The sequence below is a fragment of the Gossypium raimondii genome, chromosome 2 (assembly GCF_025698545.1).
Source record: "Gossypium raimondii isolate GPD5lz chromosome 2, ASM2569854v1, whole genome shotgun sequence".
Classification (NCBI taxonomy): Eukaryota; Viridiplantae; Streptophyta; class Magnoliopsida; order Malvales; family Malvaceae; genus Gossypium; species Gossypium raimondii.
In genome coordinates this window covers 37,042,247-37,060,624 of record NC_068566.1, presented here as the reverse complement: position 1 = coordinate 37,060,624, position 18,378 = coordinate 37,042,247, and the positions used below count along the sequence as shown (strand labels likewise).

General features: G+C 32.5%; 1 protein-coding gene and 1 long non-coding RNA gene across 4 annotated transcripts; one reads left to right on the top strand and one right to left on the bottom strand.

Annotated features, from left to right (window-relative positions):
* Positions 1-1,101: 1,101 nt before the first annotated feature.
* Positions 1,102-1,918, top strand: LOC128038735 (uncharacterized). The gene is made up of 2 exons (XR_008193645.1): positions 1,102-1,388; positions 1,690-1,918. It is a non-coding gene; the product is annotated as an uncharacterized LOC128038735 (long non-coding RNA).
* Positions 1,919-3,047: 1,129 nt separating this feature from the next.
* On the bottom strand, positions 3,048-10,649 carry LOC105788594 (uncharacterized). Of its 3 annotated transcripts, XM_012615547.2 has the most exons (16): positions 10,390-10,646; positions 10,210-10,293; positions 9,969-10,042; positions 9,851-9,884; positions 9,675-9,733; positions 9,150-9,264; positions 8,986-9,023; positions 8,356-8,453; positions 8,124-8,179; positions 6,967-7,228; positions 6,728-6,840; positions 6,064-6,120; positions 5,161-5,226; positions 4,567-4,641; positions 3,713-3,808; positions 3,048-3,404 (listed from the first exon to the last, which is right to left on the bottom strand). In XM_012615547.2, exons 1-15 carry the CDS (start codon positions 10,564-10,566, stop codon positions 3,746-3,748), a joined length of 1,371 nt encoding a protein of 456 aa, XP_012471001.1. In that variant the 5' UTR covers positions 10,567-10,646; the 3' UTR covers positions 3,048-3,404; positions 3,713-3,745. The 3 variants fall into 3 exon arrangements, 1 of the variants encoding a protein (XP_012471001.1); XR_001132090.2 differs by lacking the exons at positions 3,048-3,404; positions 3,713-3,808 and adding an exon at positions 5,476-5,527 and having other exon boundaries at positions 4,594-4,641; positions 10,390-10,649; XR_008193644.1 differs by lacking the exons at positions 3,048-3,404; positions 3,713-3,808 and having other exon boundaries at positions 4,585-4,641; positions 5,940-6,120; positions 10,390-10,648.
* Positions 10,650-18,378: the final 7,729 nt, after the last annotated feature.

The following is an 18,378-nucleotide window of genomic DNA, read 5'->3' as shown; positions in this document are numbered from 1 at the left end:
TAAGCAAAGTAATGTGAGTAACAACAATACAATAGGCAAAATGAAATGACGAAGCGATTACATAAACAACGCAAAGCGAATAAATAAATAGAACTAACATTTTAGAAAAGTAAAAGTGTACATGAATAAATAAATAAATAAACACCAAATAACAATGATAATAAATGAAATAAATACAATTATGTAAAAAATATGTATGCATGTATAATTTTAAGTTATGAAAATAAGAAATGCATATAAATTATAGAGTATAAAATGTATATAAATATATATATATATTAAATAAAAAATCTGTAAGTATTATAAAATAAAATGTAAGTATGTTCATATGTACATTTAAAATGTATATAGGTATACTTATTTTTTTAGATTATAAAGTATACACAAAAGAGGAATATATGTTTATACATATGTAGGAGTTTTAAAATATAAAACACGTGTACGTATAAATCTATAACATAAAATATGTGCGTATGTATATTATAAAAAAATGTGTATATACATGTATATATGAAAATAAAAAGACCATATAGATTGTAGCATATATAAAAAATATAAGTATGTATATATATTGATTGTAAAAATATGTACGTATTAAGAAGCATGCATGTACATATATATGACAAAATCTGAAATTTTTTTTAAAAAAATACATATATAACATTAAGTAAAATATTAAATAAAACTGGTTTTTAAATATGTATATTTATATAAAATAAAAATAAAAAAAAACTTGAAGTTAAAAAGGCCGAGGATCGAATTGGAATCAGGCCAATAATTTGGGACCAAATTCGCAAACAAAAGGGGCAGGGGCTGAAATGAAGCGCGCTCAAGGCTCGAAGGACCCTCAGGGAAATATTCCCCAGTCCAAGACGCAGCGTTTCAGCGCAAAGGCCTGTACACGGTCAAAGGACCTGATTGAAACAAAAAACAAAATTCACAGCCCAAATCTAAAAGAAATAGAAAGTTGGATTGCGCTTCAGCGCAAAACGGAGGGACTAAATGCATAAATTACCCATTTAGGGCAAAGCATGCGCAAATCTCCCCCCTTTAAACGGCGCCGTATCACAATCAAAATAAAAACTAAAAAAATTGCTTTATTTTTCTGCTGCTTCATTCTTTACAGAACGCAAGAAAAAAAGAAAAAATAAAGGAAGCCCCCCTCCTCTGCTAGGGTTCCAAGATTGAAACCCCGCCGCCGCTATGCCTCCGTTGTCCGGTGATCGGAGCTGTGCGAAGAGGGCTTCTATCGGCGCCTTGAAACGCGCTCATGGGACGAGGCCATGGAACGAAGAGACGAGGGGAAAGAGAAGAACTTCGGCCCCTCCTTGAAGCCACATCCGGCGACGGTGAATCACCATCGACGGCGGGCCTAGGGGCCGATTCAGGTAACCTTCTTTTTTTTCTTTTTTTTGTTTTTTAATTACTTTTAAATATATTTGAAATAAAAGAAAAGAAAAAAAAAACAAAAACTATGGAAAAGAGAACGAAGAGAACAGTTTTTTTTAAAAGAAGAACAACCTTTTGGAACTTCAGTTTCTGATTTTCGATTTATCGATGGGTGTTCGTAAAAAAGTACAAAGAGATATTGTGGCTTTTTTATAGCCAAATTACAAAAACCGTTCTGTTTCCAATCCTTGTCTTTTGCCATTTATTACTGTTGTTGCCTTGTTTGGTGGTCTCTTGCAGGTGTCAGACACGCGTGGAGGAGGCGTTCGGCGGCGACGAACAGAGACAGTGGCAATGGCAGGCCTAAGGGCACCTAGGGTTCTCTTTTCTTTTTCTGCTATCTTTTTGCTGTTGGTTTTGGGTTTAGTTGGGCTAGGTTTTTAATTTTTGTTTTGGGCCATTGTTTTTATTTTTACTGGGCCAGCGAATTTGGGCTTCTAAATAAAAAATTTATTATCTTTTGATCCTATTTCAACTAAATGCAAAATCCTGAAAAGAACACTTGAATTCTTACCTTGACATATCGATTTCTCACACTTCAACCCATGAACTCATGAATTTCATTGCGAAATCTAAGGTTTTGATATTGTTGGAGACTTAATTTCACTTGAAAATTCACTTAGAAATTAAAGGTTTTGAGTAAAGAACGTAAAAATTGATGAAGGAAGATCAATTGAATAAAAGCCAAACTTTTCTTTCTTCTTTCTTCTTCAACACTTCTTTTAATATTGCTTGAATAATAATATCTTAAATATAATAATTTCAATCCAACTCTATTTTCATCAAGTTCCAATGACCCAAATCATGTCAAAATTCCATAATTTGATAAATATAATAAATATATAATAATGCACACATTAGTTCTCACTTCATCAAGTAAATTCAATACACATGTTCAAAAATATTTTGATAAATTTACCAAAATATCTTTATTTAGATCATGATCATTTTGTCCTCACTTTCTTTTGTAAAATTTAACTCCAATCCTTCCACTTTTTCCACCAATTCAATTTAATCTAACATCTTTTAAATTTTATAATTTGACTTCTCTACTTTTCATAACTTTACAATTTGGTTTATACCTCAAATTAATATTTCATAATATTTCACTTGTTTCAGCTTTCTTCAATATCTAATATCTTTCTCTACTATCACCGATATATCACATTTTATTTACCAAGAAAACCCACTAGCACCACTTATATACCATAGTGGTTTTAGGGAGTAACAAAACACATAATAAATTATATGCAAAATTCATAAAAATAGCAGATTTAAATGAGATGATAACTTGAAGATAACATGTGATGGTAGTGCATATGATGAAGTAGAGATGATAATATTTATATACTCTTCTTTTAATATATTAAAATTGCAATTATTTGTTTCAATTGTGTATAATTTTTAAATAAACATACACAATAATTAAATTTTATGATCAGATTGTTGGCAAAGATATGAGGAGAAAGAGTGATTATATTTGTTGAATGGCAGTATACTTTGAGAATGAAGATGAATAGGATGTTACAATAATAGCAACCTCATTTATTGGTACATCAAAATGCAAGAAAAAACATGTTCCAATTCTTAAGTAATACTTTCGAGAAATCAATCAACGGCTGATATAGACTTTTGTGTTGAATGGGTAAAGGGAAAACAACGGATAAAAAACACAGTGTATGATCAAATACAATGATTTAAGCACATCATAATCAACTTGAAATGGTTTTTGATTTCTTTCAGTAAATACAACTAGGATACGATTGTTTCTAAACAAAGGGTAAAATCCAGGCTTTGCCAGAAAAGGCAGATGTGATCAATGATAACTTGGTTCGCCTGATACTCTACATGCAACCATCTTTGCTTTAATTTGATTTCTAAAATTCAATCCCATAAACTTCAGCAGCTTAATCCTGGTGTTGCTCTCAGCATCCATAATATATCCCATCCCAGCTCTGACAGAACAAATAAGAAGCACGTCATCATTCAAACATAAGGCACCAGATTTAAGCCTAGACCATGACATATACAATTACATCAAAGCAAACAATGCAAATAAAATCAGTTTTAATCATACTTGGATTCTCTATCTTCTTACTCTTGATTTTTTTTTTCTTTCTTTCTCAGCATCAAATTGTACTCTATATTCTAGTTCTTCCCCCCACACCCCCAATTCTACATATATACCTACATACACTGAAACGTGCCCTGTTTTAGATCTATGGTGCACAAATATCAAAAATATTGAGGGTGACATTCTTACCTCCTACTGCCCAAGCTAACGACAGCTCATAGCCTATTTTTCGGCTGGTTGCCTACTGTTTTCATTGGACTCCGAGGAAATGCCTTGCTCAATGCACTAGAAAAGCCATTATTAAGAAGAGGGTACACATCAGTTTATATTGATCAAGAAATATAGGGAAGGCACCTAATGCTGATATTATGCAACATTGTACTGTATGGACAAGCAATGTAAGTAGATGTTTGTTAATGATGTGCAAGTTTGGAAGATAGATACACATGAAATACAGATTAAAGGGGTCACCTCGAGGTGTGGACCACGGTAAACTACATCATAAAATATTTTTGCCAAGACTTAATATCAACTGCTTCCTTCTTTGGACACCTAACTTATTAAAAAACTTGACTGTGAAGTTTATGGATGATAAGGACACTTTATAGCCTCTCATTTTGCATGGTTGTTTTACATTGCCACGAACTTAAGAGAATGACAATTGCTATATACTGCCTTCTTCATGGTAACAAAATCTCTTGCTATGTATCCTCAATAGCTGGGCTGTGTTTTTAACATGACAAAACCTGGTGCAGAACTTGATATATACAACCTTATTGGACAATAATTTCACTGTCAACATAAATGGATAAAAACAAGTTACTAATCTATGTTCTTAGCTGAACGGAGAATCAAGTTTCACAATTGTCTCATTTTCCAACTACAAGAACCTTTGAATTCAGAGCCAAGGGAAAACATAACTAAAGTACATCATACTATGTTTGGCTACAACTCAGAAAATCATCCATTTCACCAGGTTGAAGCTGCTGCCAGATGGCGTAGCATTTCTGGCTTTTACAATTAACATGAAATAACATGTGTACCTGAAGAAGATATCCATGCAGCCAATCTAATGTCTGTGGAAATGTGGTCGCCGCTACATTGACAACTGTTAAACCCTGTTCCAAGGAACAAAGATGGATGAAAAACAACATAAAGTTAATAACACTTAAATTTTCAAACAACTGGAGAATTGAGTCAAAATAAGCCTTTAAAATTATGACAAGCCGGGGTGTAAATGCCTGTTGATTTGCTTCCTTATAAAAGTAAGGTAGCTCATTACTGCACTCTTCTACCATACTAAAACTTTAAAATACCTAAAATGATAGGGCAATCCAACTATCCAGGAACTCCAAAGCATAAGCACAAAACATCAGATGGTAATTCCAACAAAAGCAAACTCATGAAATCATCTTGGAGAGTGTTAGATAGGACAATCAAGAGGGACACCTTACACATGGCCCACTTTCTTTACCAGCAATCTGATTTTATATTAAATCTAAGATACCTTAATGTGACATTTTATTGCATACAGACATGTTACATATTAAGCATAGAAAATAGCACTGAAAAACACAAGAGAAAAGGAACAAATATTTCAGCCAAAAATCAATAGAAACTGGCATGAAATGGCATACCTGTGACTCGAAAGAGCAAAGATAGTTTTGAATAGTCTTTAAGTTGGTTATTAGCTTATCTGTATCCTGTAATAAAAGAATAACAAAACTGAAAGTTTTTATTATAACTTCATCACAGTGGAATAGAAAAGTCAATTGAGTAAATAGTTTACAAAAGGAATAAACAATGAAAACAACACTGAAGAAGAAAGAGATTTGACATAGAGCAAAAGAAAAATCAAGGTATCAGCATGCCCTTTTTTAGCAGAAACAATGATGCAAAATTTTTGCACACATGGACATGGTTGGAAGGCATCATTTCACACCTTAGCGTACCTTGTTAGACTGTCCTACTTGACAAAGGTATCCTCTCCAGCTTATCAGAACTCTGGACAAATTTACCATGTGCTAAAATTCAAGTAATTGTTTTCAAACTCAAATAAGAGTGAAAAACTTCCACTATTGATAGAAGGCAACTTATGACTGTACTTGAGATGACACAAGGTTCTAGGCAAGCTAAAGGTAAAGCTTTAACAAAACTACCATTAACAGAAAACTAGCAAAGAATCCATATTAAAGGGAACAACATACAGGAATATAACTTTTTGAAATTTCCAAGAATCAAGTTTCCAAACACCAAATAAAGCTAACAGCTACTCTATATTTACAGAATCATACTGTAGAACTCAGTCCTTAATCATAGCCCTTTGCTAGAGGGAAAATATTAACATTTAAGATTGAGAAGAAACTTCAAATCAACCTAACAGTCCTAATCATCAGGTTAAAGATTCATAAAATACCATCCAATGACCCCACAAAGCTTTCTGTCAAATGGTAGTATTTTTCTGCCATGATGATAGCTACTTCACCTTCAGGTTTAGCAAAAGTTTATAATGGAATGAGAACCCAGAACCGTTATTATACCTGGACTACACATTTACCACTTAATGTCCGAGTAGTGATCCGCTCCTCTAGTAATGCCTGCATATAGTAGAAACTGGTTAGAATTTAGAAAATCATGTGAAATTGAGAAGAGAGACATTACAAGGGAACAGTTGAAATACATTCATAATTAAAGAAAGCCACCTTCATACCATCAAGAATAACTTTACATGAACCCGATTACATCATCTTTTCAACATCAAGAACAAAATGCAGCAGCATCATTGCTATGCAAGGATATAACCATCAAAAGAACCCAACTGTCATAAATTTACATTTAGAATAGCCCATCCAACAAATGACATGACACACAGAATAGTGGAAAATAAGCTCCATGCTCCACTAAAGGAACCATCCACATTGTAGAGAGTTCAAAATCCTTAGGTGGACTTTTCTCCCCATACAAACACAGGTTTCTGATGGTACAGCTTCTGTCAAAAGAGAGTTCTATAAATGGAAATCAACACAGCACCAGTATTTGCAGCTTTACCAAAGGTGAATTAGAACTAGCATTTCCTCAATATGCTAAGTTTAGCAGTGTGCACCTCATTATTAACTAAAACAAATTTACACTCACCGACAAGCTTCTCATGTAGTTTACCGTAAAATCTGGATATACAAAAGTGAATAGAGAAAGCAACTACACCTTATGATCAAATTCAGCCATCTTCAGAACTATGGGTATAATTATTGGTTTAGGACCAGGTTTCTCTTTTCTAGAGGTACTTCCATTTACTTCTGCTGCCTTAACAGTTTCACCTGCATAAACCAAAAAAAACGGTTAATAAACTGTCATATTGCACTTACTTAGACTCTAATACTGAACATGTACAGGAAACAAAGCTAGGTGCCATACCAAATAAAGAGTTGAGAGCAGAAATCTACCTTTATTCTCAGATGCAGTTGCTAGAGTAATGGACTCCAGAGATTCAGAGACTTTGTTCACCTGATCAGCAGACACACCATGCACAAGATGGTTTTGGCTATTTACCACATTACTTCCAGATGTACTTGTGCAATTATTTTCCACTTGCACTGCAGAATTTGATGCAACAGACAGTGGGTTTGGTTGATGCCCTTCAGCCACAGAGGTTGTAGCTTTATGTTCATCATCCATTAAATAAATGCTTGGGTCCAAATGTATTCCCTGTTATTGTCACAAAAACAAGGAAAACCCACCAACTTCAATGTGCCACACATTGACGTGGCATGCCAATACTTCCCAATCTCATGCAATGAGCAGGTACAGAAGAAAATTACAATACTTAAGCAGATTATAACATTTCATCAAAGCTCGCAGCCCAAAAAATGAACAGATATAAAGGTAGTACACAAATTCCAGAAATAACACCTATCTGCAGGGCAATATGGTAGAAGATCAAAGTTCAAACCTCATCCCTATAGGCTATAACATATCACATTGTGATATGAATTTTTGTTCAAACACATAGCCATGCTCCACTAAAGGCCACTATGGCTAGATCAAGTTATGTTAACTATTACATTCATCAAATCACAGACAAGAATAACCATGAAGATCAATAGAAATCTCAGTATGGAAGTTCAGATTCGAGCCCTGAAAATACAATAGAAACAACAAATAATGTATGTTGATGCATAAAATCTATTCATTCATGGAAAGCAGCTCATGGCCAGCTAGACTCTGCGCTTATTTGAATGTGCAAGCTGTGCGACACCCTTTCATGCCCAATTGCTACAATACCAAAGATATACTTCCCAGATAATGTATTTTTATGGAACTGTTTGGTTTTATTTTCAAGATAGCACCAAAATATCTTATTAAAGTAGATGAATCAATGCAAAGAAATAATTAATATGAACCACAAAAAATCAAAACATTGTGTACTCTATAGGCATGAACATATCAAAGTGTTAATTCTTGAGCACATTAAGGTGAAATGACATCAGCATTAACCACAAAAGATAAAAGAAAGAAAGAAGCATATGCACAAAGTCACAGGGATGGAGAATGAGTAGGATGTTGGCAAAAAGAAAGTAATCAGCAATCAAAAAAGCCACACCTCGATTATAATTGGTTTTCCATCTTTCATTGCCTTTTTTAGATCCCCATTCAACCCTAGGAAATAAACAGCACAAAACAAAACCAATAGTGAATATACCTTTACAAAAAAATACAAATAAAACATATAACAAGCTATTTGGGTCCTATATGTCTCTAGGCAATTCCTGCTTTTACATTTATAAGGAAAGAACAAAATTTCATCATAGCTAACTGGATATTTTAGAAACTACCTTTAAGAACTATCCTGCATTCTCGACAAAATTCTGTAACCAACTCCTCGGAGGAACTGAAATCCCTTTCCCATACAGGAGTAGATGCCAATGGTGCACTGAAACAAATAAGATAAGTAAGGATTTTTTACAATCTGTTAAAAGTAACGGACGTCATGCAAACCAACTTCACAGATGAGCTTTCTATTAAGTACAATCTACTTTTTCTAAGACACATGGATTGTGAGCGATACTAAAAATCAAGAAAACAATAACAATAAACATCTAAATCAAATGCATTATTCAATTTAAGGTAGTGCCTTTACATCTACCTTTACCTGAAAAAGCAAGTGATTAGCAAAATAAACTTCTTATCTTGTAATCAATAGATAGCTGTGGTGACACTTCAGTGGAAAACCAAAAAGACACATTCTAAATGAAAAGCCTAATTCCTATCATGTATAACTAGAACAAACTATTACAGGTTATGGAAAATGTCTTCCTTTGATTGAAACCATAAAATGTCTTACTTGATAACCATCATTTTATTTAATTTGTTGCACAGGTTTGAAATAGTCAGAAAACTTCTAAATTGGAACAGAAAGCTGTATAATATAAGAAGAGAAGAAAATAAATAGATTCTAGACGTACTCCGTTGCTGTGCGCAGCAATTCATAAACCATATCTGTCTGTAACAAGTCAAAAAAGAAATGTAAATACATAAAATAAAATAATAAACATAATAAACAGATTTAACCAACAAGGAAATGTGAAGAAAATATTAAAATTTCAATAGAAGAAACAGAATGCTAAACCTGTAAGACATTAGGCAAGTTCAGCCTCTGTGCAAGTTGTGTGGCTATTGTAGACTTCCCAACACAGGCAGTTCCACAAACAAGAATCACCAAAGGAACCCTTTGATGGTGAAATCTGAAAGAAAGAAACAAAGAACACTTAGAAGTTCCTTAGATATTCTTGCTCTGATATTTTATGTCAAGAGCAAGTAATGAGTCAATGGAAATTTGTTCCATGCATAGTCCAACTTAAACTTAATCCAATATTACTTGTGTCTTTATAATCATCAAGTATAGGGTGAAAACATGCATTGGACCTAGACCCACAATACGACTAATTATCTAGCATAACAAATTGAAGATAATTACCCAAAAGGGGAAACTCTTATAAGGAAGCAAACACCATTATCAGACAGTTAGGACAGTTCTTTTGGCATAATTAGCTTTGATGCTACTAAACATGCAATAACGAAGTTGAAAATGAAATTTTAATTCCATAATCAGGCACCATGTAATTGTTTGGCATCATCTTGAAAGCTAACTAACCTGGTCATCATCTTGTACCGATTTATATACTCTTCCCCATAACCACGCCGCTCCATTAGCTGCACAAAGTGTATGATTAGAACGCTCCACAAAGCTACAACCTCCAATAAATCTGGAAGTGCTCTCCGCTCTACTTTTTCATCCATAAAACAAACTCGAAAATGTTAAGAACACACCTTAAAAAGATTAACTTCCAAATCAGACTGTGAGCTGCACAAGTATATGACGAATAGATCATTAATATATATAAATAAAACTGTTATATAAATCAAAAGAGACATAAAGAAATCATACACATCCAAAAGGCTGTTGTCTATAAGCAGCTTCTTGAGCTCAAGAGCGATTTTAATAGCTACATGATTCGGAATCTGAAACCCTCATGTCATAACGACACATATAAAATAAACAAACCAAACATAATCTAGTAAAAAACCACATAAATAGTAAAAAGCGAAGAAAATAAAGAAATTCAAGCAAGCATATTTCAATAAAATCCTTTAAAATCATTATTTTAAAAAATGAATGGAATTGAGACCTTTGTGACAGTTAACATTCTGCTGAGCAAAAATCTGGATAAAACATAATAGTGATCGGCGTTATCACCCAACCAGACCCTCACCTAAAAGTCCAAAAAGAAATAAAAGAGAAAACATATGAAAATCGGAAGATACTGTTTAAACTTAATTAGAATAAATGAGATTTGGAGAGATAGAACCTTGACGAAGTCGTATTTGGAAGAAGCGTTGCGAGGACTGGATTTGACGGAAGGAAAGGAGAAACTGGTAATCTTGTCGTCGTCTTCGTCTTCACCACTGTAATTGTGGTTAGCTCTTGAACGCTCTGCAACTCCCTTGCCCTTGATGTTGTTCATCGTCCTCTCATTTTCTCCCATTTTCTTTTCCTTTTCGTTTTGGATTTCAATGATATTTACTTCAGACCTTCGAAACCGTTTCCCTCGGCTTAAAATTCGACACTGTCGGCTAAAGCCGTCCACATGGTTGCCACTTCAGCATTCAACTTCTCTTTATTTATTTTCTTAATAATAATAATTAAAATATAAGTAAATAGTGAAGTATGTTAGAAATAAGATTTGGGTAAAATATACAAATGGTCACCCAACTATGTCCACATTTCTGTTTTGATCACTCAACTTTAAGGCACTAACATTTGTATTGGCCTTTTTCTAATGGGTATAATAGCATATTTAACCCTCAATACTTACATATTTTATTAATTTGATCCTAATTTTAAATAATTTAATAAATTTAATCTTCACATTCATAAATTTTATCAATTTGATCCTAATTCTGAATAATTTAATAAATTTAACACTTCACATTTACAAATTCTATCAATTTAATATTCAAACTTCCTAACTAAATCTTTCAAATTTTAAAATAAAGACAACTTCTCTCCTACATACATATATGTTTTATTGGATAGTTGCACTATTAGGTCGAAATTAAGAAATGTAGTTAATTGTATTTACTTACCAAATGTTTAAAATGATATAACCAGTCGCCTTTTTGCTGAAGGTATAATATTTTCAGGGTTTCAATCAATATTGTTCTTTTATGTTATACAGCCCACTTCGGGGCTTACATCTTTAAAAGGAGGACTTTTGCTAGCATCTCAAATTTTGTAAAAATGATAGGTCCACAAGTATTTTAGTTTTTTAAAATTAGTATTTTAGGATCAAATTGACAAAATTCATTAATGTGAAGGGTTAAATTGATTAAATTATTTACAAATAGAATCAAATTGATAGAATATATAAGTGTTGAGGACTAAATGTGTTATTATATCAATTGAAAAAATGGCATGCCATTATTTCCGTTATCAATTTAACGACGAGTGACCAAAAGAAACAAAATTAAAAATCCTAAATAGGAACACGGATATAGTTGATTTAATCATTTGTATAATTTACCCATAAAATTTTGATTGAATTGATGAATTTTATTATCGAGTTTCAACTGATATTATTGAGACCAACATTTACATCTTTTAAACTTAAATATATTTTTTACTCAATTGTTTTTATTATTTTAACTAAAATCACACTTAATTTATTTTTAATTTTATCTTTTATAATTTTTTTATAAATGTATGCATATAATAAAATTTATTAAACACAGTAACACACCATGATTAAAACAAAAATGAATGAGATACTACAAATATATTTTGCTTGTGGAATTTTTAACTGTATTCAACTAATTTTACTTATTGTCTAAATTTTAAAAATTTTAATCTTGCTTTAACATTATTTAAAAATCTGTTAAACTTATTAAAAATTGTTCCATTTTAAGATTTGAATATTTATAATAAAAATAAAACAATTAACTTTTATTACCTTTCAAATACTTTAGATTGATATTTATTTAAGGTAATAGAAAATTCATTTAAATTAATTTTTGAATTGTGCAAGATTTGGTAAGAAACTAAAATGTAAGTTATTTAAAATAAAATATATAAAAGTTAAAAAATTAATTAAAATGTCAAATTACATAAATATAATTTATTATATAAATTTTTTGAAAGAGACATGAATTTAAATATCATATATGATAATTAATTTTTGTTAGAAACTTTAACTTTTATTTATTTATTTATTTGAATTTACATAATAAATGATGAATAGTTTAACAGATATAATATAATTTTAAAGTAGAATTTTAATAATTTAAATATAGTTTTTCTTCTCATCTTCCATAATTCGTGGGTGTTCATTTTTTTATCTCCACCTTTTCTAGTTTTCGTTTGCTAGAAATTGGCTTACACATTAAGCTTATTTAATTGGAATTAATTTAAATATGTTAAATATATTTATAATTAATTTAATTAGATTCAAATGAAATCAATTTTAAGCAAAAAAATGAATAATATTATGGAAAGAAAATTGATGAGTAATCAATTAAATTTTCAAAGTAATTAAATAAAACAATTAACCACACGACACATTTAAAACTAACCGTATGTCAAAAGGAGAATTCATCAAGAAATATTATATTATGTTGATTAAAATAGCTATAGGTTAATGGTAATAAGGGCTCGAGAGATGTGTTGACTGAGAGCTTAGCTTGGACAAAACATATCATGATGGCTAATGAATACTGGTCATGCTCTCTTTAAACCAATTGTTTGGAAGAGGCCAAAGATGGGTGGATCAAAGTCAATATTGTTGCTGTCATTAAAGTAGAGGGCAAAGCTCCTACTGGTGATCTAATTAGGGATCACACAAGACATTGGATCAGGGTTTATTGCAGGAACTTAGGTTGTTGCACTGTCCTTAGAGTTGAAGCATGGGGAGTTCTTGAATGCTTGGAGCTTGCTTGGCAATTGGGTTGCAGGAAAGTCGAAGTTGAAAGTGACAACTTAAGCTTAGTATGTTTGTTGCAGGTCCGCTCCAATGTTGACAATGAGTGAGGCTTTAGTTCGACATATCTTGAGCATTTGCAAAGACCTAGGACTGTTTGTTTCGTTATGTTAACCGTGAGGGGAACAGGCCAGCTGACCAGTTGGCTAAGCTTATGTTACATGAGACCCCTGGAATCAAATTTCTTTGGAGCATTCCTGTTGTGGCTAAGAATGCTGTAGGAGAGGATTGACTAAGAAGTGCTAATGTTACTCTAATGTTTGGTAACCCTTAGGTTGCCGTTCTTTCATACCAAAAAGAAAATAGTTATAGTTTTGATGTTTGGAAAGTTGGATTTGGTAGGAAAAATATAGCTATGTTTGAATTTTTTTTTTCTTTGGTCGATTTGTTCTTAAGTTGTAAATTGTTTTCCTTTCAGTTTTACTCCAATTTGATTAATGCAATCAAATCTGAACTTATAATTTTGTTCTTTAGATGTAAATTGTTCTTTTTTTATGTTTCCAGTGAAGTCAGAAATTCTTTTAAGGGGGACTGAAATTAAATTGTAATTTTTATGATAGTAAATATGCACTTTCACCATTTTAGTTGTCTATATCTTTATAATTTTCAAGGGATTAAATCAAATTTTTATCATTTTTAAGAGGGTCAAAGTGTAATTTTACCTTTATTAATTTAAAATTTTAAAAGATTTAAATGAAAATTTTTCTATTTTAGGGGTGGAGCCCCACCAGCCCCTAGTGACGCCCCTGTAAGTTTCATCTCATGTTAGATAAGGTAAACTTGCTAGCTTCTAGTTTAAACCCCCAGCCACTTTAGAACAATGCAATATACAAATAGGATAAGACCCTTGCTTTTACCAATAAATATAAGAGAGCCAATGGTGGCCTGGGAACGGATTTCAAGTTTCAACGAGATATTTCATTAGAGTATTTTATTTTCCTTCTCTCTACAAGCTATTTGATGGATCAATCTCTTGACGTAGTATATAGCAAATTATATAGAATCTAGAAATTGAAAATATATAGCAAATTATAACGTCACAGAAAACTTATTTGGCTATTTGCTTGATGAATCTAGAAACTCAAAATATATAGTAAACTATAACATCCCAAAAACTTAATTGAAAAGATTTTGTTGGTGAAGGGTACTTATTACATTATTATAAGCATATCTCATCTCTTTATAAATTTGTTAAAATTGTGTAGGTGATGCATGCCATTGGATGAGCTTACAACTTAGCTTATGGCAAGGTTGGCCATTTCGAATAACTTTGTAGGATTAGTTTTCACTTAGCAGATAATGATGCCTAATGAGAATATATATTCCATGTGCATTGATTTGCCATGTATTTAGTTGAATTAGCTTTTTAATCAACAACACTCACTTTGGCCTTTGAACTACCTACAAGAAAGCTATAATACCTAGGCCACTTAGGAATGTTGATGGCAGTTGAGTTCCTTCTCATGACATTGGTTGCCTAGTTGCCTTTACATTGGTTCAATTGTTGTTGGCATTTGTTGTTGAGTCCGTCTAGTAATGACTATCCCTGTTGCTTCAGAATTATTTAGTCTCAATTACTACGGTCTACAACATTTTAATCCTCAACCTTCCAATAGGTTCCTTCTTCTTTTTAGGCCTGTTTGCTGGCTACCTATATGAGGCACAGGCTATTCCAACACTAGGAGGTGGGAATAACTATGTCGGAGCCCATTATTATGCTATTGTGTATATCATAATGGCCATTGCCTCCCTTATTGGATTTAGTTTGGATGTTTTGCTAGTAATTAAAACTAAGAACATTTATACCAATATATTCAACAATTGGAAATCGATGAAATCTTTGGCATCGTGGCCAACAATAGATAGTTTTGCAGCAAAGGTAAGGCTGAAATGGTAGGATTGATGAGCTTTTGCTTAGTGATATTCTATGTACACTACTAGCTAGTTCATCATTTTATAAGTTTTTTTTCATAAATATTAGATTTTTGTGTAAGTAAATTCATATGTATGTACAAAAGTACATGAATTAGTGTTAGTTAGTTGCAAAAGATGTAATTATATTTTACAAGTCAAATAGCTTTTTTCATGATTTATTTTTAAATATATATAATTTATTAATTATTAATTTTTTAAAGTGATTTAAATCTAAATCTCACTTTGCGTTTAGCCCAATCTATACTTTTTATTACTTTAAGTGTTTTTAACCTTCATAATGTTTTTGTTCTCTTAATAAATTTCCAACTAAGCACTCGGTTTTGCAAGTGTTCTATACTTAACACTTCCTCCCTTCTATTCATTTTCAATTTTTTTTCACATTTATCTTAATGTTCTACCTAATCCCTTAGCATCCATAGTTCAACAGCCAATCCAATGTATACAACAAAAATCGTGGTAAAAGAAATAAGGCAATTAAAAGCTCAATGAAAGGTTCGAATGCCAAACAAAAGAAGCTACCAAAGAAAAGGGTTTAAGGCTCAACATAGGATGCTAAGGATTTACATATATAAATGGTACATTTTGGCTCTCTCAATCAAAACTATGCCTTAATTCATCCATCAACAATCCTAAATTACCTTAAACATCCATTATACAACAATCAAACAATTGAAACAACCATTCTAACAACAACAATTAAATCACAATCTCACATTCCATGCATCATTTGGCATGAACATGCATCAAATTTTATACCAAAACCAATTTCAAGCATCCATAACTATTCAATTATTGACTCAAAAGAACTAATTCCTCTTATAACCAATCAGCTAATCACTATGCAATTATCATGATCATATGCTTATGCCTCTAATCTCATGCCATGCATCTACTAATGCATATCAACACCATAACCATATAAAAAGAAAAAAGAAAAAAAAACATAACATGAAAAATTGTTAGACCCTTCCCCACACTTGAATTAAACATTGCCCTTAATGTTTAAATAAACAAAAATGGGAACAAGAATACTCCTTAAATTAGGAAGAAGCATCCCTGTTCCTTGTGAAAGCTTAAAATTGATGTTTAGTCCAAGCATGAGCAAGTACCTACAAAAAAAGAACAACCACAATCAAATAAAAAAAACAAAACAAACATACGAAGAACAAGAAAAAATGAAATAACAACAAAAGAAATCAAGCAAATCCTTTTAAGATCGGGACGACTGGTATTGCCACCGAAGAAAAACTTTCACTAGGTCCTCACAACCTTGTAATGTCATTTGTTCTTCATTCATGAAATAAGAAACCTCATCTTCGATCGAGCACACTTTTTCTATTTTATTTTCGACCTCCTAGACATCCACATTACGAGCCACTTGACACCAAAGCCCAACCAACTTATTAACTCAATTCGAGGTACTATAGCTTTGGGAATAAAAATATATATATCATTCCAATAATAAAAAAACCCGAGCCTTACTTCCTCGTCAGGTTGGAACTTCACTTTCTAAAGAAAAACCTTGGTTGGCCTTTTCGATTCAATCTCTTCAATTATGATTGGAAAATGTGTCAGCCCTTCCACAGTTTCACTTAAAATTGGTTCAAGCTCTTCCATCTCATACTCTTCCTCTATTCCTACTCCTATGTTAATAAGATTGGAAACACTATCATCATCACACAAAATTACATATTGGTCTCCAATTCATATCTCTTGTTGACTACCAAAACTTGAATCATCCTCTCCACCAACATCATAGAGGATATCCTCTTCATGTTCGTAAGCATCATGCTCAACATAATCTTTAGTAGGGTTGTAAACTACAGATTGGAGTTGTACAACTTGCAGATACTATTCCATTTAACTCTTCATAGTCTTCATAGCATCATGGCATGAAGAAGTACCATCTTCGAGTATACACACCCTAGTATCAATATATAGATCTTTAGTATACTCATCGCGATCTATAACCCTATCCGAACAATAATCTTGATAATATAATCATAGGTCGGATAACTAGTTGACCACTATTGGTTGTAGTTATCCCTTTCATTAGCATACCCATGAGAGTCATAAGGATGCCCATACGAACACCCTTGTTCTTCAAAATTACCTCAATAACTCTAATATCGATTTGAGTATCTGTTTACCGAGTTTGGCCCTAATTCATACGCAAATTGGTTAGTCTGTCACCTATAATGATTATCGAACATGATTAAAGATTTGTTACAACAAGGCAACACAATACATACTATAAAAAAAGCACACATACATACATAATGGAATAAAAAAGTAATTACCGAATTCACACATATGTTTTCGACTATACAGATCCTTGTCGTTCCTGGCTTTCAATCGAATGGCTTTCTCCACTATTCTTGTACCACAAACTACTTCAAGTGTGGGCTCGAACGATTCGAATCAAACACAAAATCGAAAATAGTTTTATTTGTTTAAGTGTGAAAAAAATCCCTTCTCAATAGAAAACAGGCAAGACTATTATTTCGAAAAATATATTTAATAGATGAGAATAAATTCCCTCTATTTTTGGGCAGGGTAACAATATCTTAAAGTTGTGTTTTAAGTCCTACTGATGCCATCTAGTTATAGAGAGAAGTAGAACCCTTATTGAATTGTAGAAGTTTATTTCAACTAGAAAAACAAACTCCTAATCTAACTAGGAGTATAGGGGGCAACAACCTTAGTTAATAATCCTAAGGTTTGACGTCCCCCTTATTTACATGATGGGATTTTGTACCTCTCCCATATTAGGTCCAATTACAAGTACTTTTTGGACTTTTAAACTAGTAAATGTAATAATTATCATAGCTCTGATACCACTAAATGTAAAGCCCTTAACCCGTATTTGTCATTAGAATAGGGTTACGGAGCATTACTGTACAAACGGAACATTAATACATTCATTTCATACATCATTGCAAACATAATCTAAATACACTCAATCGCATACATAACGTCCCTTAATTGAGCCCTCGATGCCTTAGAAATACCTTAGAATCAATTCAAGACCATATTGGAATCAATCGAAAAGTACAAAAAAAAGTTAGAAAAATTTGACTGCAGAGGTTACACGGTCGTGTAACAACCGAAATAGGGACACACGGCCGTGTCCCATCCCGTGTCCTCACCCATGTAACGCACTGAGTAGGGTCGCACAGCCAAGTCACACGCTCGTGTGCCAAGCCGTATAACTCTTGAAATAGCCCCATATGCTTGTGTCTCAGTAAGTCATTTCCAACACCAAACCATGCATACACCTAAAGGTATTTTGTGTACATAATCAAAGCCTCAAAACATGACCAAAACTTACATGAAATGACAAATCCAATAGTCCAAGATCATTCAACCAATATGCCATACAAGGCACCT

Excerpts from the sequence above, each read along its gene's own strand:
- LOC105788594 (XM_012615547.2), bottom strand. The coding sequence starts at position 10,566 with ATGGGAGAAAATGAGAGGACGATGAACAACATCAAGGGCAAGGGAGTT. Across the intron at positions 10,294-10,389 it reads CCAAATACGACTTCGTCAAG|GTGAGGGTCTGGTTGGGTGA; the intron begins GTTCTATCTCTC and ends TTGGACTTTTAG. Across the intron at positions 6,121-6,727 it reads TGGCTGAATTTGATCATAAG|GCATTACTAGAGGAGCGGAT; the intron begins GTGTAGTTGCTT and ends TACTATATGCAG.